This window comes from Rattus norvegicus, chromosome 12, assembly GCF_036323735.1.
Source record: "Rattus norvegicus strain BN/NHsdMcwi chromosome 12, GRCr8, whole genome shotgun sequence".
Taxonomy (NCBI): domain Eukaryota; kingdom Metazoa; phylum Chordata; class Mammalia; order Rodentia; family Muridae; genus Rattus; species Rattus norvegicus.
Window position 1 is genome coordinate 325,063 of NC_086030.1, and position 21,431 is coordinate 346,493.

Genomic DNA, 21,431 nt, shown 5'->3' on the forward strand with positions numbered 1-21,431 from the left:
CCACCATTTTGTGTATATCTGTCTATCTATTCCATTTCTTGTGTTATTTAATCTTTATTTGCATTGGACTATGACAGGAGCCATGGGGCAGAGTGTCTCTATCACCCTCAATGCCATTCTTATTCATTATAAGGAAGTTAGACCTAGGTCTCATAAACTCTCTATGGATGTGGCGAAAGGGAAAATGACCACTTCTTGGATCTCAGAGTATCTGACATTTGCTATTGGGTAACTGGAGGGGACCTTCAGCCTCCTCCCCACAGTTGGCAGTAGCAGATAAAGTGACAGGGTTCATAGACATCTGATTCTAGAGGTGCAGATATTAATAAGTTCAAAGAGCATTGTCATAAGGGTCTCAGAGAATCTTACAGACTCTGGGTTACATGGGATATTAAGCATTATCTATAAAGGCAGAACTTAACAAGACTGGCATCATCTACCTCAGTTACATTCTAAAGGAAGATCAATTATGGCTCTCAGGAACAAGGAAAAACCTGTCCTCAATATTCCTACCCATCAGACTCCTTGACAGGTGAGATAGTTCTTTGGGTCAACAAGCTTCTGTAGACTATGGATTCCATGGTTTGAGGTGGTGGCTATGCCTCAATATGTATCCACCACAGAAACAAAAGATGTTTTCTGGATTGTAGAACAACAGAAGGATTTTAAAAAGATAAAGCAGGTCCTGCTTTCAGGCCCTGCTTTGAAGCTGTCAGACACCACTAAGCCATTCTGTCTGTATGTTGATGAGCATGGAGAGATGGCTAAAGGGTTCTTCCCCCAAAATTTTAGGTACAGGGAAATGGATGGTGGCTTATTTATCAAAGAAACTGGGCCCAGTGACTGTAGCATAGCCACCTCCTCCATATGCTATTGCAGCTACAGAACTGTTGGTTAAGGATGTAGATAAATTAACTTTTGGACAGAATTTAACTGTTACAACTGCTCATACAATTGAGGGAGGACTCAAGCAGAACTCTTGATCAATAGTTCAAAAATGCCTTTATGACTTAGTATCAGACTTTACTAATGAATCTTTGTTCAGTTCCTTTTCAGTGGCCTGTTTCCCTGTATCCTGTGACTCTTCTACTGGATTCTATCTTGGACCTCCACTCCATTGTGACAAAATTCTGGCTCAGGTACATAGTAACTGACCTGACTTGACAGATTCTCCTGGGCCAGACAATAGAAGTGATGGGCCTGTGCAACAGGACTGACCCATGAGTGAATGGGGAGTTTATTAAATTCACTACCCCAGATGGATTCTGTATTTTGGTTAAATTAGGTTATCTATTATGAGAGAAACCAGTACTGAGAGCCTTAGTAGGACAAATTGAGGGACACATTATGAGACAAAGAAGAGAACCTATCTCTTTGAATTTAGCATTAATTATAGGGGCAAGGCCAGCTGTAGCAGGCACTTGAATATATAGGGGAGAAAAGTATAACTGTTTAAAGACTGACATAGATTGATATATCCAGGACCTAGAAAGATCAATTTCCCAACTGAAGTACAATACAGATTTACTGGCTGAAGTGGTGTTACAAACTAGGTGGGGGTTAGACTTGGTATTTCTGCAACAGGAAGGGCTATGTGATGCCTTACATGAGGAATGCTGTTTTTATGTCAATCATTCTGGAGTTATTTGTGAGTCATTTGCTAAAGTCGGGGAAATCTTGAACAGGGACTAAAGAGAATGGGAAGAATCCAAAAGTTGGTAACATGCATTATTTGATTCTCCCCCATGGTTAAAACTTTTATTTTCACCATCGTGGGACCCTTAGCTATTATTTTACTTCTCTGTATCCTCTGATCATGTGTTATAGATAAGCTTTTTGGCATTTTAAACATAGATTGGGGGTTATGTAATTAATGGTAATTAACTATCACCAAATTAGCACAAAAAACCCAGATCACTTGGAGCCCAGGATTGGCCTCCAAAGCAAACTAGTAGAAGGATGGCATGAAGGGACTAAACTAGCTGAACCAACCAAACAAACAAACTCCATTTTGTTTTTTAGACTTTTTTTAGGTTTTTTATCCTTAGAGTGACCTGGCCTTCTACCATTGAGTTCAGGGAAAACTATAAGACATTCCTGGCAATAACAAAATAGACGTAACAGCTAAGGACAGCCAATAATAACAGGATGGGCTAAGGAAAAATGAATCATTCTCAGCTCAAGAAGCTTCTTTTAGATGTGTGGCCCCTGGTTATTGGTTGGCCAATTGCTGTAAACCAATCTGCTAAAAGACCAACATCCCTTTACCCTCTTTCCCAATGATGTAATGCCAAGGCTTGAAAATCCTTGTTATATTTTTTTTTCCTTTATAAAGCCCATTTGCTTAGATCTTGTGCCACTCTCCTATTCTTTTGCATCAGAAAGGTTTGTAACTCAGGATAGAGCCTGAATAAAGACTCTCATGTGCTTGAATAGGAGTTGTGATCCCTGTTGGTCTCTTTGGGAGATCTGGCACATTAGCCATAACAACTCTTTCTGCTCTCAATGACCTTAGGAGGTGCTAGATTATGTAAGAAGTAGAAGGTTAATTGAAAGTTGAGATCTCTACTGCAGCATTCATGTTGCCATCATCCAGATGTTGAGGAACATTGTGGCTATGCAAGCTCTGGGATCACTTACACTTCTTTAATATCTCTTATCAGTGTTTTGTAATAAAGCCTATAAATGTACTAGTTTACCAAGGAAGTATTTGATAAAATCAAACTTTGGACTACTGCTGATGTACTATCTGAAGTGAACAAATGTTTATTTCCCTGGGACAATGGAAGTCAGCTGAATAACAGGTTTAGAGAGAGTAAGTCTGACTGGAAAACAGTCCGGGACAATCGTGAATGAATCAGAACACTTACTTCAATATAGGCTTAGAATGGGAGCTGGTAGGTAGTTTTTTCTCCTTATTTCAAAGACCCCAAGGATCACCAAGAAGCTGATTCCAATCAAGTCACATAAAATCCTTTTCTTACAACTGTTACCATCTTGAGCCGAGACTCTCAAGGTCTCCAATGCAGTGAACTCAAAATGAGAGCCATGAGCTCAGGAGAGGCCAAGTTTTTATAAGGCACACAGCACAAACACTAATTTCCATATAACTAGGCATCTGATAAGGTTAGTATTTCAAATTTGTTTTCTAACAAGAGGAAACAGGAAGAGACAGTAATGAAGGGGTCAGAGAGGTCAGCCCTTATGACTGTTAAATAAAGCAGTTTTCAGTAAAGCAATTTGGCTCCTTTATTTAAATAAATAAATAAATACATACATACATACATACATAAATAAATAAATAAATAAATAAAAACAGGTTTCTTATGATTTGCTATATGTATGGGAGATGGCCCTGATATCCTGCTCAGGTTTTGTCTGTATTAGTCAATGTTTTGTTTTGTTTTTATGGGTAGGGGTGTTGAGACCCAGGTGAATGTGCTGTTACATGCATGGCCCTGCATTACAGAACTAGGTGAAAAGTTGGAACATGAAAGGGCCTGAGTTTAAAATGGAATAGTCACCCAAGTCTCGCATAAGTATTAAATAGAAATCCTAGAGGTCACACTTACAAGTGTTCTTTTTTTTTTTTTTTTTTTTTTTTGTGGAAATCCATTGATATAATTCAGTATATAAAAACTGAAAAAAGTCACATGATTATATCATTAGATGCTGAAAAATATCGGGAAAATTCCATCATTTCTTTTTTTAAAGACACCTTCACACTCTTTACTCCCTTTACCTAATGCGTCCTTAATGCACAAACAACCTAAAGAATCCAATTAAAAGAATTGAAGTTTACAACACGGTGGGACAGCGAGACCGCCATGGTTCTATATCATGACACAGTGAGTGAAGGGTTAATTTGGAATTTCTGCTCCATAAACTGTTCCCAAATGGTTTGCTGCACCCATAAGAGATAAATACACAATACTGCCGCTGCTGATCCATAGCGTGGCTTCTTTTCTTTTCTTTTCTTTTCTTTTCTTCTCTTTTCTTTTTTTTTTAAGATGAGCACAACTATTATAATTTTGTAATTAAAAGCATAAAATATATCTAACACCCAGTCCAACACTACATGAGTTATACAGAATATTTAGTTATCCATTCCATTATTATCCATTATTTAAGAAAGGCCTAAAATCTATATTATATCTTGCTAGCTTGTACACTATCTGATAACTATCCAATAAAATATGTATTTTCAGAGTTAAACAGCCTGATAGGCTATGAAACTAGAATCAGTCTTCAACCCCATCAGAAATCTGAGAACGACCAAATATCTATACACATAGGAAGCCTAACATGGCTTCCAGAACTGAGAGGTTGTAGAGACAAATCTCCACTAGTGCAGTCGCCTGTTAGGAACATGTGAGTGCAAGTCTTCAGTCTTCGGGCCCAAAATCAACTGACAGACTCTTGAAATGGAGATTTTGAAGGGCTAATCATCCTGTCTTGGCAGAGTTTATCAGTCAAATATTCTGCATAATTTGTCCTTTTCTGGACAGTATAGTCTGCAGATGAAACAGGCAGTTTTGTCAAGTGGCTGCCTAGCCACAAATTATTTCCTCACCTGAAGGTAGAGATGTTCACATTCTTTGTTAAATCCACCAAAGGGGAACAGTTAGGAGCAGATATGTCTCAAAAAAAGATAAATAACTTTAAATCTCATACTTTGTGGATTTCTGACGTTTGTGAAAACCATCTATGTATATGAGACTATCTGGACTGTTGTCTTTATATCTTTTTTTTTCAGTTACTACTGTACTTTATTGTGTTCAACCAAATCACCATGTTACAAAAATAGCAAGCTGCCATAATAAAAAATAAGGCTCCTCTATCCAGCACCGGATAGCATCATTTTACTTTCAAGCCTAGAAATTGCACACTTGTATATAAACCAACCGAAGATGAGGATTGAGAGTTCATCTTGGTGGATTTTTCCTTTGATGAATATGAAGTGTCCTTCCTTATCTTTTTTGATGACTTTTAATTGAAAATTTATTTTATTTGATATTAGAATGGCGACTCCAGCTTGCTTCTTCTGACCATTTGCTTGGAAAGTTGTTTTCCAGCCTTTCACTCTGAGGTAGTGTCTGTCTTTGTCTCTGAGGTGTGTTTCCTGTAGGCAGCAGAATGCCGGTCCTCATTGCGTATCCAGTTTGTTAATCTATGTCTTTTTATTGGGGAGTTGAGGCCATTGATGTTGAGAGATATTAAGGAATAGTGATTATTGCTTCCTGTTATATTCATATTTGGATGTGAGGTTATGTTTGTGTGCTTTTCTTCTCTTTGTTTTGTTGCCAAGACGATTAGTTTCTTGCTTCTTCTAGGGTATAGCTTGCCTCCTTATGTTGGGCTTTACCCTTTATTATCCTTTGTAGTGCTGGATTTGTAGAAAGATATTGTGTAAATTTAGTTTTGTCATGGAATATCTTGGTTTCTCCATCTATGTTAATTGAGAGTTTTGCAGGATACAGTAACCTGGGCTGGCATTTGTGTTCTCTTAGGGTCTGTATGACATCTGTCCAGGATCTTCTGGCCTTCATAGTTTCTGGCAAAAAGTCTGGTGTGATTCTGATAGGTCTGCCTTTATATGTTACTTGACCTTTTTCCCTTACTTACAAGTGTTCTTATCAGTATCCTCCCTGAAATCCCATCAGCACTGTCAAGGTTTCATTTGCATATTTATACTATAGATTGGAGCATTTCTTTGGCATCATGGTGAAAGATTTCCTACAAAGTGGTAGCCTGGGATTATATATATGCTTTACTTTTTTGCTGTAATGCCAATAAAATAAGATAAGCAATATCTTTTTGTCCACTTTCCTTGTCCAATTCTGCTGCTTTAATACATAACCAAGATTGATAATTTGAAAAGAGTGTAGTGTGTGAAATTCTAAAATTTGTCAAGACAAAGACTTAGTAAAATGATTGCTGAGGGACTTCATGCTGAACCATAATTCAGTGGAATATAAGGGGGTTCTAAACTACATACAAAGGCAAAAGTATACGGTGGGGTTGACTCTTTAACATTTTTCTCTCTATCTTTCTAATCCAATTGCCAAGTCACAAGCAACATTAATTTGTTCATATGCTCTGAACTGAAAATCCAACTTCTGCTTACTGTGACTATGTTGGAACATGATTTTTAGAGTATGCTAAATATTTGATGCTCGCTCATGGTTACTTATGACTAAGAATCCATCATTTAACTCTGTGATGTTAGAGAACACTTTTCAGTATTTGAAAGTTGTCAGCATATTCAAAGAATATACACACAGAAGATAAAGCGGTTGGGCCATCAGCAAATAAGCAGTATAAAACATTGAAGTTAAGCTTCCAGAACAGGAGTTATACCTGTCTTAAATAATTTTAAGGCTAGTATTTCACATGTTGGGAGTCAAAATTATCTAGAGCTCTCTCTAATGATTTTTAAGAAAATATTTTAAATTTGTGTTAAAACTATCATAAGTAAAAACAGATGAAATTTTCAAGAGAACCAGACATAAGACTATTCAATACAAAGACTATATTTAGTTCCTTTAATAGCTATCTTTGGCCAATATACATGTGTGATCAAATGTTTTTGTAAAAGGCTTAGCTGACCATGTCATCAGATAGTGAATATCAATTTTTCAGCTCCCATTTGTCTATTGTTGATCTTAGAGCATAAGCCTTTTGTGTTCAGTTCAGAAAATTTTTACCAGTGCTCAGGTGATCATGACATTTCCCCCCTTTCTTTTCTATTACATTCAGTGTATCTGCTTTTATATGAGGTCCTTAATCTACTTAAGCTTTGTACAAGGGAATAAGGATGGATTGATGTCCATTCTTCTACATGCTGACTGCCAGTTGAACCAGCACCATTTGCTGAAACTGTGTGTGTTCATTTGTGAGTCTTCAGTTCTATTTCACTGATCGATCTGCCTGTCACTACACCAGTACCATGCAATTTTTAATCACTATTGCTCTGTAAAACTGCTTAAGGTCAGGGGGTGATTCCTGCAGAGATTCTTTTATTGTTGATGATAGTTTTTCCTATTCTGTTTTTTTGTTATTCAGAGTGAATTTGCAAATTGCTCTTTTTTTTCTTTCCTCCACCTTTATTAAATTGGGTATTTCTTATTTACATTTCAATTGTTATTCCCATTCCTGGTTTTCAGGTCAACATCCCCCAACCCCTCTGGCTCCCCTTCTATATGGGTGTTCCCTTCCCCAAACTCCCCCCTTACTGCCCTCCCCACGACAATCACCAATCACGTTCACTGGGGGTTCAGTCTTGGCAAGACCAAAGGCTTCCCCTTCAACTGGTGCTCTTACTAGGCTAGTCATTGCTACATATGCAGTTGAAGCCCATGGTCAGTCCATGTATAGTCTTTGGGTAGTGGCTTAATCCCTGGAGGCTCTGGTAGCTTGGCATTGTTATTCATATGGGGTCTCAAGCCTCTAAAATCTCTTTTAGTCCTTTCTCTGATTCCTTCAACAGCGGTCCTGTTTTCAGTTCAGTGGTTTGCTGCTGGCATTTGCCTATGTATTTGCCTTATTCTGGCTGTATCTCTCAGGAGGGATAAACATCCAGTTCCTGTCAGTCTGCACTTCTTTGATTTTTCATCTTATCTAGTTTGGTGGCTGTATATGATTGGGCAACATGTGAGGCAGGCTCTGAATGGGTGTTCCTTCTGCCTCTGTTTTAAACTTTGCCTCCCTATTCCCTCCCAAGGGAATTCTTGTTCCCCTTTTAAAGAAAGAGTGAAGCATTCACATTTTGGTCATCCTTCTTGAGTTATATGTTTTCTGTCCATCTAGGGTAATTCAAGCACTTGGGTTAATATCCTCTATCAATGAGTGCATACCATGTGTATTTTTCTGTGATTGTGTTACCTCACTCAGGACGACATTTTCCAGTTCCATTCATTTGCCTATGAATTTCATAAAGTGATTGTTTTTGATAGCTGAGTAATATTCCATTGTGTAGATGTACCACATTTTTTGTATCCATTCCTCTGTTGAAGGACATCTGGGTTCTTTCCAGCTTCTGGCTATTATAAAGAAGGCTGCTATGAACATAGTGGAGCACGTGTCTGTTACATGTTGGGGCATCTTTTGGGTATCTGCCCAAGAGAGGTACAGCTGGGTCCTCAGGTAATTCAATGTCCAATTTTCTGAGTTACCTCCAGAGTGACTTCCAGAATGGTTGTACTAGTCTGCAATCCCACCAACAATGGAGAAGTGTTCCTCTTTCTTGACATCCTCGGCAGCATCTGAGGTCACCTGAGGTTTTGATCTTAGCCATTCTCACTGGTGTGAGGTGAAATCTCAGGGTTGTTTTGATTTGCATTTCCCTTATGACTAAAGATGTTGAACATTTCTTTAGGTGTTTCTCAGCCATTCGGCATTCCTCAGCTGTGAATTCTTTGTTTAGCTCTGAACCCCATTTTTTAATAGGGTTATTTGTTTCCCTGCTGTCTAACTTCTTGAGTTCTTTGTATATTTTGGATATAAGGCCTCTATCTGTTGTAGGATTGGTAAAGATCTTTTCCCAATCTGTTGGTTGCTATTTTGTCCTAACAACAGTGTCCTTTGCCTTACAGAAGCTTTGCAGTTTTATGAGATCCTATTTGTCGATTCTTGATCTTAGAGCATAAGCCATTGGTGTTTTTTCAGGAAATTTTCTCCAATGCCCATGTGTTCGAGATACTTCCCAGTTTTTCTTCTTATTAATTTGAGTGTATCCGGTTTGATGTGGAGGTCCTTGATCCACTTGGATTTATGCTTTGTACGGGTTGAAAAGAATGGATGGATGTGCATTCTTCTACATGCTGACATCCAGCTGAACCAGCACCATTTGCTGAAAAGGCTATCTTTTTTCCATTGGATGGTTTTGGCTCCTTTGTCAAAAATCAAGTGACCATAGATGTGTGGGGTTCACTTCTAGATCTTCAATTCTATTCCACTGGTCTATCTGTCTGTCTCTACCAATAGCATACAGTTTTTATCATTATTGTTCTGTTTTACTGCTTGAGTTCAGGGAAACTTGAAATTCCTCAGAAGTCCTTTTATTGTTGAGGATAGTTTTAGCTATCCTGGGTTTTTTGTTATTTCAGATGAATTTGCAAATTGTTCTTTCTTTCTAACACTCTGAAGAACTGGGTTGGAATTTAGATGGGGATTGCCTTGAATTTGTAGATCGCTTTTGGTAAATGGCCATTTTTACTATATTAAACCTGCCAATCCATGAGAATGGGAAATCTTTCCATCTTCTGAGATCATCTTCAATTTCCTTCTTCAGAGGCTTGAAGATCTTATCATACAGATCTTTGCCTTGCTTCGTTAAAGTCACACCGAGGTATTTTTATATTATTTGGGACTATTATGAAGGGTGTCATTTCCCTAATTTCTTTCTCAGCTTGTTTCTCTTTTGTGTAGAGGAAGGCTGTTGATTTATTTGAGTTAATTTTATACCCAGCCACTTCGCTGAAGGAGTTTATCGGGTTTAGTAGTTCTATGGTGGAACTTTTGGGATCACTTAAAATTACAATCATATCGTCTGGAAATAGTGATATTTTTATTCTGCCTTTCCAATCTGTATCCCTTTGATATCCTTTTGTAGTCTGATTTTTCTGGGTAGGCCTTCGAGAACTATATTGAATATGTAGGGAGAGAGTGGGCAGCCCTTTCTAGTACCTGATTTTAGTTTAAGTTTAATATTAGGTACTGCTTTGCTGTATATGGATTTTGCTATGTTTAGGTATGCTCCTTGAATTCCTGTTCTTTCCAGGACTTTTATCATGAAGGGGTGTTGAATTATGTCAAATTCTTTCTCAGCATCTAATGAAATGATCATGTGGTTTTTTTCTTTCAATTTGTTTAGATGGTAGATTACGTTGGTGATTTTCTATATATTAAACCATCCCTGCATCTCTGGAACGAAGCCTGCTTTATCATGGTGGATGATTGTTTTGATGTGCTCTTGGATTCGGTTTGCCAGAATTTTATTGAGTATCTTTGTGTCAATATTAATAAGGGAAATTGTTCTGAAGTTCTCTTTCTTTGTTGAGTCGTTATGTGGTTTAGGTATTAGAGTAATTGCGGCTTCATAGAAGAAATGCGTTAGCGCTCCATCTGTTTCAATTTTGTGGAATAGTTTTGATAGTATTCGGATGAGGTCTTCTATGAAGGTCTGAAAGAATTCTGCACTGAACCCTTCTGGATCTGAGCTCTTTTTGATTGTTAAACTTTTAATGACTGCTTCTATTTTGTTAGGAGTTAAGGGGTTGGATAAATGGTTTATCTGTTCCTTATTTATCTTCAGTCCCTGGTACCTGTCTAAGAAATTGTCCATTTCCTTCAGATTTTCAAGTTTTGTTGAATATAGGATTTTGTAGTAGGATCTGATGATTTTTTGAAATTCCTCTGATTATGTTGTTATGTCTCTCTTTTCATTTCTGAATTTGTTAATTTGGACACACTCTCTCTGACCTCTGGTTAGTCTGGCTAAGGGTGTATCGATCTTGTTGATTTTCTCAAAGAACCAGCTTTTGGTTCTGTTGATTCTTTGTGTAGTCCTTTTTATTTCTACTTGGTTGATTTCAGCTCTGAGTTTGATTATTTCCTGCCTTCTTCTACTCCTGGGTGTGTTTGCTTCTTTATGTTCTAGAGCTTTTAGGAGTGCTGCCAAGCTGCTGATATATGCTCTCTCCTGTTTCTTTCTGCAGGCACTCAGAGCTATGAGTTTTCATTTTAGCACAACTTTCATTGTGTCCCATAAGTTTCGGCATGTTGTACCTTCATTTTCATTAAATTCTAAGATGTATTCAATTTCTTTCTTTATTTCTTCCTCGACCAGGTTATCACTGAGTGGAAGATTGTTCAACTTCCATGTATATTGGACATTCTTTCCTTCTTGTTATTGAAGACCAGTTTTAGCCCATGGCTGTCTGATATGACACATGGGATTATTTCTATCTTTCTGTATCTTTTGAGGCCTTTTTTATGACCAATTATATGGTCAATTTTGGAGAGAGTACCATGAGGTAGTGAGAAGACCATATACCCTTTTGTTTTGGGATAGAATGTTCTATAAATATCTGTTAAGTCCATTTGGTTCATGACTTCTCTTTGTCTATGTCTCTGTTTAATTTCTGTTTCCATGATGTGTCCACTGATGAGAGTGGGGTGTTGAAATCTCCTACTATTATTATGTGAGGTGCAATGTGTGCTTTGAGCCTTAGTAAGGTTTCTTTTATTTATGTAGGTGATCTTGTATTTGGAGCATAGATATTTAGGAGTAAGAGTTCATCTTGGTGAATTTTTCCTTTGATGAATATCAAGTGTCCTTCCTTATCTTTTTTGGTGCTTTTTGGTTTAAATTTGACTTTACTAGATATTAGAATGGCTACTCTAGCTTGCTTTTTCAGACCATTTGCTTGGAAAGTTGTTTTCCAGCGTATTACTCTAAGGTAGTGTCTGCCTTTGTCTCTGAGGTGCATTTCCTGTAGGCAGCAGAATGTTGGGTCCTCATTGGGTATGCAATTTGTTAACCTATGTCTTTTTATTGGGGAATAGAGTCCATTGTTGTTGAGAGATATTAAGGAATAGTGATTGTTGCTTCCTGTTATATTCATGTTTAGATGTGAAATTATATTTGTGTGCTTTTCTTCTCTTTGTTTTGTTGCAAAACGATTAGTTTCTTGCTTTTCCCAGGTTATAGCTTGCCTCCTTGTTTGGGCTTTATCATTTATTATCCTTTGTAGGGCTGGATTTGTAGAACGATATTCTGTAAATTTGGTTTTGTCATGCAATATCTTGTTTTCTCCATCTATGCTAATTGAGAGTTTTACTTGATACTGTAACCTGGGCTGATATTTGTGTTCTCTTAGTGTCTGTATGACACCTGTCCAGGATCTTCTCGCTTTCGTTGTCTCTGGTAAGAAATCTGGTGTAATTCTGATAGGTCTGCTTTTATATGTCGCTCGACCTTTTTCACTTACTGCTTTTAATATTCTTTCTTTGTTTTGTGCGTTTGGTGTTTTGACTATTATGTGACACGAGCAGTTTCTTCTCTGGTCCAATCTATTTCGAGTTCTGTAGGCTCCTTGTATGTTTATTGGCATACTTTTTTTAGGTTAGCGAAGTTTTCTTCTATGATTTTGTTGAAGATATTTATTGGTCCTTTGAGTTGGTCCTTCACTCTGTTCTATACCTTTTATACTTAGGTTTTTATCTTCTCATTGTGTCCTGGAATTCCTGTATGTTTTGGGCCAGTACATTTTTTCCATTTTGCATTATCTTTGATAGTTGTGTTGATGATTTCTATGGAATCTTCTGCTCCTGAGATTCTCTTTTCTATCTCTTGCATTCTGTTGGTGATGCTTGAACCTATGGCTCTTTGTGGCTTCCTTTGGTTTTCTATATCCAGGGTTGTCTCCCTTTGTGCTTTCTTTATTTCTTCTATTCCCATTTTAATTCCTTTACCTGTTTTATTGTGTTTTCCTGTAATTCTTTCAGGGATTTTTGCATTTACTCCCTATAAGCTTCTGCTTGTTTATCTGTGTTCTCCTGCATTTCTCTAAGGCAGTTCGTTATGTCTTTCTTGAAGTCCTCTGCCATCATGATCAGATATGATTTTAAATCTAGATCTTGCTTTTCTGGTGTGTGTTGGCTATTGAGTGTTTGCTTTGGTGGGAGAATTGGGCTCCAAAAATGCCATGTAGTGTTGGTTTCTGTTGCTTGGGTTCCTGTGCTTGCCTCTTGCCATCACGTTTTTTCTGGTGTTACCTTGTTCTGCTGTTTCTGACAGTGGTTAGACCATCTTATAGTGTGAGGAGCTGTCCGAGGAGCTGTCCTCACAGAGATGTGAGGAGCTGTCCGAGGAGCTGTCCTCACATATGTGAGGAGCTGTCCTCACAAACTCCATTACAAGATGGCACCGGCATCCGGCAGAACGCACCTAGTAAAAAGGGCAATACGCAGGCGCCTGGTAACGTCCCTACTCAAAGGGACACGTACATTTTGGTACATCATCTGGCATAATTGGCAGCGACCAGTCAGGGAGTGACACGTCCTAGGCGAGGATAGTTTCCTATATAAGGGACGGTTATTCCTCACTCTCTATCTCCGCATTGTAAGCTTATGCTCTCCCTCTCAAGACGCATTAAAGCTTTTCTGTAGTAGGATCCTGTGTGTGCCGCGTCGTTCCTGCTGGCGAGACGAAGCGCGGGACATCTGGTGCCGAAAACCCGGGAAAGACCTCACCATCGTCAGCACCTTCGGAGATCCCTTGGCGACAAGGAGAATTCAGAACTGCAGGTAGATACGTTCGGAGAGGCAGCCCTCTCTTGGACTTTGGTCTGGGGTTGTCACCGCCTTGGGAAGGATTTGTTGAGGCTATAGTATTTGTCCTGGGAGCCACCCTACTCTTTATGTTCTGTTTTCACCGTTTTCGCTGTTAAAAGGACGATCACAGCAGCTGAAGGCGCGTCTCAGTCTCTCGTAAATAAGTGAGCTTCGAGCAGCTCCCTTTTACCTTTGATTTTGACTGTTGAGGAACAAGGACGAGATAAGGCTGACGTAGATAAGCGGCACCGTCCAGGGAGGCGCGTGTAAGACTCCCGTACATTAGAGAGCAGCGTGTCCGTCTCTACCCTTTCACCTCACGCCTTGTCAGACGGACGTAGATAAGCCGCCGACGTTCCTGGCCCATCATGGGATCCTCACAGTCTGTGGTCACAGCCTTGGAAACAGTGTTAAAGCAGAGGAACATCAAAATTGGAGGAGGAACACTTAAAAACTTTGTGAAGGAGGTGGAGAGGGTGGCGCCTTGGTTTGCCTGTTCAGGCTCGTTTACGATTGCCTCATGGAACAAACTTGGAAAAGACCTTGACAGAAAATTGGCGGAAGAGGATCTGCGCCTAGGGACCAAAGCTATATGGAAGCTGGTTAAGAATTGTTTAAAGGATGAAACGTGTAAGGCAGCAGTAGTAGAAGGACAGGCCACTCTCGAGGTAGTCCGGGAAAGTCTGTCAGAAACCGAACGTAGTGAGAGGTTGGGCGTGCGCAAGAAAAAAGACGTCCTAAGAAAGAAAAAGTGCCCTCCCGGTAAGTCCAAAGACAAGGGAGCGTTGAAATTTTCAGATTCCAGCACTTCCTCCTCTACACATAAACCAGGAGGGGGAGCCAGCCTATACCCTGTGAAAGAGCTAGAAGCGCTGAACCTCGACAGTTCTGAAAGCTCTGAAAATAAAACCTTAGACTCAGAGGAGGAGGCTGAACTAGATGAGGAAGCAGCTAAATATGAGGAGGAAAGATATTACCTCGATGAGTGTAGGGGAAGTAATAGAAGCCTTCTAGTGCAGCCGCCACCAACGGCGCCTCCTCCATATGAGACACGCTCACGCGCCTTCTCACTAGTCCCCAAGAGGGTGAGAAGAAAGCTGAGTATGACATTTCCTATCTTTGAGACTCCGGAGGGAGGACGGGTCCATGCCCCTGTTGAATATAATCAGATTAAGGAATTAGCGGAATCAGTTAGAAAGTATGGAGTCACGGCCAACTTTACTCTAACACAACTCGACATGTTGGCCATGACAGCATTGACACCAGCTGATTGGCAGATGATTGCTAAGGCAGCCCTTGCCAGCATGGGCCAATACATGGAATGGAAAGCGCTCTGGTATGAGGTAGCCCAAACACAGGCCAGAGCAAATGCTACGGCCTTAATACCTGAGCAACAAGAATGGACTTTCGAACTCTTAACAGGACAGGGCCGCTTTGCAGCTGATCAGGCTGCTTACCACTGGGGCGCCTATGCTCAGGTCTCCAGCACGGCTATTAGAGCCTGGAAGGCACTGTCCAGGAGAGGAGGGATTGATAATCAACTTACAAAAATCGTTCAGGGACCCCAGGAAAATTTCTCAGATTTTGTAGCTAGAATGACAGAGGCTGCAGGACGAATCTTTGGCGATCCTGAACAAGCAGCACCACTAATAGAACAGCTCGTTTTCGAGCAAGCCACCCAGGAGTGCCGAACAGCCATAGCCCCCCGAAGAAATAAAGGGCTACAGGATTGGCTTAGAGTTTGCAGGGAACTTGGAGGGCCCCTTACTAACTCAGGCCTGGCGGCTGCCATTCTCCAGTTCCAGCGATGCCCCGTTAAAGGGACGGATAAAAGATCATGCTTTCAATGTGGGAAAACAGGCCATCTAAAAAGAGACTGCAGGATGACAAAAAGAGACAGGGGGTCTGCAACCCTCTGTGTCCGATGTGGCAAAGGCTACCATAGGGCTGACCAGTGCCGATCAGTGAGAGACATTAAAGGCAAACTACTCCCTTCTTTGGAGACTCGACCTAATGAGATGTCAAAAAACGGGCTGGTGGGCCCCCGGTCCCAGGGCCCTCAAAGATATGGGAACCGCTTTCACAGGGCCACGACCCCGGCAGAGAAGGTCCCCCAAGAGGTGACACAAAATTGGACCTGCGTGCCGCCTCAGACTTCTTTCTAATGCCCCAGATGGGCATTCAGCCAATTCCTGCTCAGACTGTGGGGCCTCTTCCCCCGGGAACCATAGGCCTTGTCCTTGGGAGAGGATCTCTCGCCCTACAAGGACTGATAGTCCATCCAGGCCTTGTTGAAGCTCAGCGCTCTCTTGATATTCAGATTCTTTGTTCAAGTCCCGATGGGGTTTTTTCAATAAGTAAAGGAGATAGAATAGCACAGTTATTACTCCTTCCATGCTTCCAGGCCACGATACAGGATACCAAGGGACCCATGGGGTCCACTGGTCATGATTCGGCATATTTGGTGGTTCACCTTAACAACCGCCCAAAATTGAGCTTAGAAATTAATGGAAAGAAATTCGAAGGCATACTGGGTACTGGGGCTGATAAAAGTATAATTTCCTCAAAATGGTGGCCTCAATCATGGCCTACCACAAAATCTTCTCACTCACTACAAGGATTAGGCTACCAGTCATGCCCTATGATCAGCTCTACCACTCTAACTTGGACAACTGCCGATGGCCGACAGGGACAATTTATTCCTTATGTACTTCCCCTGCCCGTTAATCTTTGGGGGAGGGATGTTATGCAGACCATGGGACTGACCTTATCTAATGAATACCCCCCACAAGTGGCCCACATGATGTCAAGAATGGGCTATAAGGAAGGGAAAGGCCTAGGGCGATTAGAACAGGGTTGTCTCACGCCCATTGAACCGATCGCCAACCCCCATAAACAAGGCCTGGGTTTTTCCTAGATGCCATTGGGGCAGCACGACCCATACCATGGAGGACGGAGGACACGGTGTGGCTTCCCCAATGGCCATTAACCTCTGAGAAATTACAGGCAGCTACAGGACTGGTGGATGAACAATTAAGATTGGGACATTTGGAGCCCTCTACCTCTCCTTGGAACACCCCAATTTTTGTAATAAGGAAAAAATCAGGAAAATGGCGACTACTCCATGACTTGAGGGCCATTAACGAGCAGATGGAATCCCTTGGACCCATTCAGCGGGGCCTTCCTATACTCTCGACCCTACAAAAAGATTAGAATTTGGTAATAATAGATATCAAGGATTGTTTTTTTCTCTATTCCTCTTTACCCCCCAGATAGGCCCAGGTTTGCTTTTACTGTCCCATCAATTAATCATATTGAACCTGATAAAAGATACCAGTGGAAGGTCCTACCTCAGGGCATGGCCAACAGCCCTACGATGTGTCAGTTATATGTTCAGGAAGCCCTCAAACCAGTCAGGGAGACCTATCCAAATTTACTGTTAATCCATTACATGGATGATATATTGATGTGTCATAAAGACTTAGAATTACTCAAACAAGCCTATTCCTTATTACAAAAAAAAACCCCTTAAACAATGGGACTTACATATTGCTACAGAAAAGGTCCAAATTGCTGACACAGGTCATTTTCTAGGATCCATTATTTTCCCTCATAAGATTATACCCCAGAAACTGGAAATCCGTAGAGACCACCTCCATACTCTTAATGACTTTCAGAAGCTCTTGGGCGATATCAACTGGTTGAGACCATTTTTGAAAATCCCTTCCGCGGAATTAAAACCTTTGTTCGAAATATTGGAAGGGGACGGCCACATGACCTCTCCTCGTGTGCTAACTCCCGCTGCAACCAAGGCCTTACTAAAAGTAGAAGATGCCATAAAACAGGCCCAATTGCAACGCATTGATTGGTCTCTACCTTTTTCACTCTGTGTACTAGATACCAAGGATTTACCCACTGCCGTTTTATGGCAACAAGGTCCACTGTTATGGATCCATCCACATGCTTCCCCTGTGAAGATTATTGATTGGTATTCAGCCGCAGTAGCACATCTGGCTATTAAGGGCCTAAAAGCTGCCATCTGTCATTTTGGGACTCCACCCCAATCCTTGATTATCCCATATACACCCTACCAGGTCCAAACTCTAGCCGCTACCTCTGATGATTGGGCAGTGCTGCTCACATCCTTTACAGGGAAGATAGATAATCATTATCCTAAACACCCCCTATTGTGTTTTGCAAGATCACAACCTATTGTTTTCCCTCGCATCACATCCCACAGACCATTAAAGGAGGGGATAACGGTGTATACGGATGGGTCAAAAACAGGGGTGGGAGCATATGTGGTAAACTCCCAAGTATTCTCACGACAATATTTTGAAACCTCACCCCAAGTGGTAGAATGCCTAGTGGTCATGGAGGTCATTGAAAAATTCCAGGTTCCTCTAAATATTGTTTCAGGTTCCTCCTATGTGGTTAATGCTGTTAGTATTCTTGAAACCGCCGGTATAATTAAAACCACTAGTAAGGTGGCAGATATTTTCCGAAAAATCCAAATTATCCTATTAAATAGAAGATTCCCTGTATACATTACTCATATACGGGCCCATTCTGGACTCCCTGGCCCAATGAGTTCAGAGAATGATTTGGCTGACAAAGCCACAAAAATGATAGCTGTGGCCCTGGCCTCTCCTTTAGAGGCCGCTAAAGCCTTTCATGGCAATTTCCATGTCACCTCAGAAACTTTACGCCGCCTCTTCTCTATAACTAGAAAAGAGGCACGTGATATAGTCACCCAATGCCAACAGTGTTGCCAGTTCCTCCCAGTTCCTCACATCGGGGTCAACCCGAGAGGAATACAGCCATTGCAAATCTGGCAAATGGATGTTACTCATAATTCTACTTTTGGAAAATTACAGTATGTGCATGTATCTATAGACACATGTTCTGGCATTCTACATGCCACCCCACTTACAGGAGAAAAAACAACACATGTCATTCAGCACTGCCTTGAAGCATGGAGTGCTTGGGGAAAGCCAAAATGTGTAAAAACTGACAATGGCCCCGCCTACACATCTCAAAAATTCCGTCAGTTTTGTGCTCAGATGCAGGTTACCCACCTGACGGGCCTGCCCTACAACCCTCAAGGACAGGGAATCATAGAGCGTGCTCATCGGACGCTCAAATCATATTTAATAAAACAAAGAAGGGGAATTATGATAGAACTCCCCCCAACACCCCGAGTGGCCACTGCTCTGGCCCTTTTTACCTTAAATTTTTTAAATCTTGATGAAGCTGGACAAACAGCAGCTGAGCGACATTGCTCAGAGCCCAAGAGGACAAAAGAATTAGTCAAATGGAAGGATGTATTAACAAATGAATGGAAAGGCCCAGATCCTGTTTTAATAAGATCCAGGGGAGCTGTCTGTGTTTTTCCACAGGACAATGAAAATCCCATATGGATCCCAGGACGACTTACTCGGAGCATCACAGCAAGTGATCAAGAAGGGACTGGGACTCCTGGACCTCCTCACTCTTCTTCCATGGATGCCAGCAACGGGGCAGGGCGAGCTACGATGGGGAATAATGTCAACCTTTCCACTCCCGATGCCGGTGATGTACCACTAACAGGGATTTAGGGTTGGCCTATTTACCTAAGGATCCACAGGTTGAACGACTAAAAGAAAATAGGACTATTCCCCTTAAGGGCAGCCTTTGTTTTGGCATATTCAACAAAACATCTTTTGATCTCCCTTGCATTATGTTATATAATCAATCTTCTGCTTGGTTAAGGGAGGCCACATGGGGAACTGGTGAGGAGGACATTGTGGCTAACGCCACAGTTCTCTATGGTGGTGGCCTTACATTGGGTTAATGGTAGCTGCACTGATCTTACGCCCATGGCAATGCTACTTGGAGGAAAGGGCGAAAAAGGACGGTTGTCATTTTCCTGGACGGGGAACATCAAACCTGCTGCCTCTGTCTGGACAGCTACTCATATAAAATATCGCAGTAGTTACCCGCATGCCTCACTTTATCCCGATCCCTGTTGATGCCCCGGGGACCATGACCTTATTTAGAGGAAAAAGAGATTTTGGTACTTCTGCAATTATTGCTGGCATTATTGCTACGACAGCAGTCACTGCCTCGGTTACTGCCTCGGCATTGGCCTTGTCAAATTCAGTACAGACAACCCAAACTATCAATGATTTATCGGCCACCATCTCTGTGGCTCGGGACAGACAGGCCTCAGCCAATACTCAGATATAGGGAGGCCTTATGCTTGTCAACCAACGTATAGATCTGGTCCGAGAGCAATTAGACATTCTATGGCAACTGGCCCAGCTTGGCTGTGAGCAAAAACTCCCAAGCCTTTGTGTCACCTCCATATAATATGACAAATTTACCTGAGCTGCTAATCTGTCTAAGAGTCTTTCACAGCATCTGTTACAGAATTGGACCTTGGAGTTTGAACAGACACTTCAGGAGCTGAGAGCGACCATCATTCAAATAAATTCTACCCGACTGGACCTGTCTTTGACGGAGGGATTGTCGTCCTGGATCACCTCAGCAGTCTCTTATTTCAAGGAATGGGTGGGAGTGGGACTTTTTGGAGTGATCCTCTGCTGTGGATTAGTGTTACTCCTCTGGTTGCTTTGCAAATTGAGATCTCAAACTAGAAAGGACAAAGTAGTGATCGCCCAGGCGCTTGTAGCCCTTGAACAAGGAGTGTCAGCCGATATCTGGTTGACCATGCTCAAGCAACAGGTCGCCGGCTGGACAGCTCTTGCACTCCTAGAACCTCGGTTCATTGCACAGGATTAGAGTGTCCGGCTTGAGCAGCCCATGAGGGGTGACGAGCTTAGCATCGCACAGGGAAGTTCTACCAAATATGCTCCCTGGAAGGCATGTCATATTACATGAGGGTTTCTGCCCCAGTTTTCCCTCCCTCAAAAAATGGCAGTGCGACGGGTCGGGAGTGCCCTGGGTCCCAACAACAGCCTAAGGGTATCTCTCTTGTACAGGTTCGCCAACTTTGTACGAGGATATGACCTCTGTCTTCACCCTCCTATATCTGGGTGTCCTATTTGCTTAAAAAAACAGAAAAGGGGGAGATGGGAGGAGCTGTCCGAGGAGCTGTCCTCACAGAGATGTGAGGAGCTGTCCGAGGAGCTGTCCTCACATATGTGAGGAGCTGTCCTCACAAACTCCATTACAAGATGGCACCGGCATCCGGCAGAATGCACCTAGTAAAAAGGGCAATACGCAGGCGCCTGGTAACGTCCCTACTCAAAGGGACACGTACGTTTTGGTACGTCATCTGGCATAATTGGCAGCGACCAGTCAGAGAGTGACACGTCCTAGGCGAGGATAGTTTCCTATATAAGGGACGGTTATTCCTCACTCTCCGTCTCCGCATTGTAAGCTTATGCTCTCCATCTCAAGACGCATTAAAGCTTTTCTGTAGTAGGATCCTGTGTGTGCCGCGTCGTTCCTGCTGGCGAGATGAAGCGCGGGACATTATAGGCCTGTGTCAGGAGTGCTGTAGACCTGTTTCAGACATTTATGGGAACAGAGTGTTCTGCTTTAAGGCGTGTATTTGTTCCTGTCCACTGGTCTTTAGGTTTTCCAGGGGGCGTGTGTCCTGAGTCCACCAGACAGGTCACTGGAGCAAAAGAGTTGGTCCTACCTCTGGTCTCAGGCCTGGAGTCGCTTCTCAGAGCCGGTTTTCAACTCTCCGTGAGGGCAGCAACCAGAAGTGCCTGCCCTGCCTGTGTCGGGAATCTGTGTACAGGGGGCCCAGATGGCACTAGGCATTTTAATCTAGTCAGAAATGTGGGCAGGGAGTAGTCTCCTCTGGCTTCCCAGGTGTGTCTGCCTCTCTGAAGGTCTACCTCTCCCTCCCACAGGATTTGGGTGAAGGGAGATGTTTGACCAGGTCCCTTCAGATCCGGGTGGTGTCTGGATCGCAGTTTTGAGTGTCCCTATCTTCCTGTTCCCAGAGGCCCTATACAGTTTCCTCTTGGGTCAGAGATGTGGGCAAGGGTGGACAGTACTGGAAGTCTCTCCTGCCCTGCAGTCTCAGGCGTGCCCACCTGTCAGGGTGATAAGCTCTCTCTCCCACACGGTTTGGG

General features: G+C 42.0%; 1 protein-coding gene across 1 annotated transcript; it reads left to right on the forward strand.

Annotated features, from left to right (window-relative positions):
- Positions 1–14,414: 14,414 nt before the first annotated feature.
- Positions 14,415–16,327, forward strand: LOC134481314 (igE-binding protein-like; the record flags this gene model as incomplete). Its single annotated transcript, XM_063271902.1, has 2 exons — positions 14,415–15,458; positions 16,256–16,327. Coding segments are annotated over 2 exons (1,116 nt in total), but the record flags the coding sequence as incomplete, so codon positions are not given.
- Positions 16,328–21,431: the final 5,104 nt, after the last annotated feature.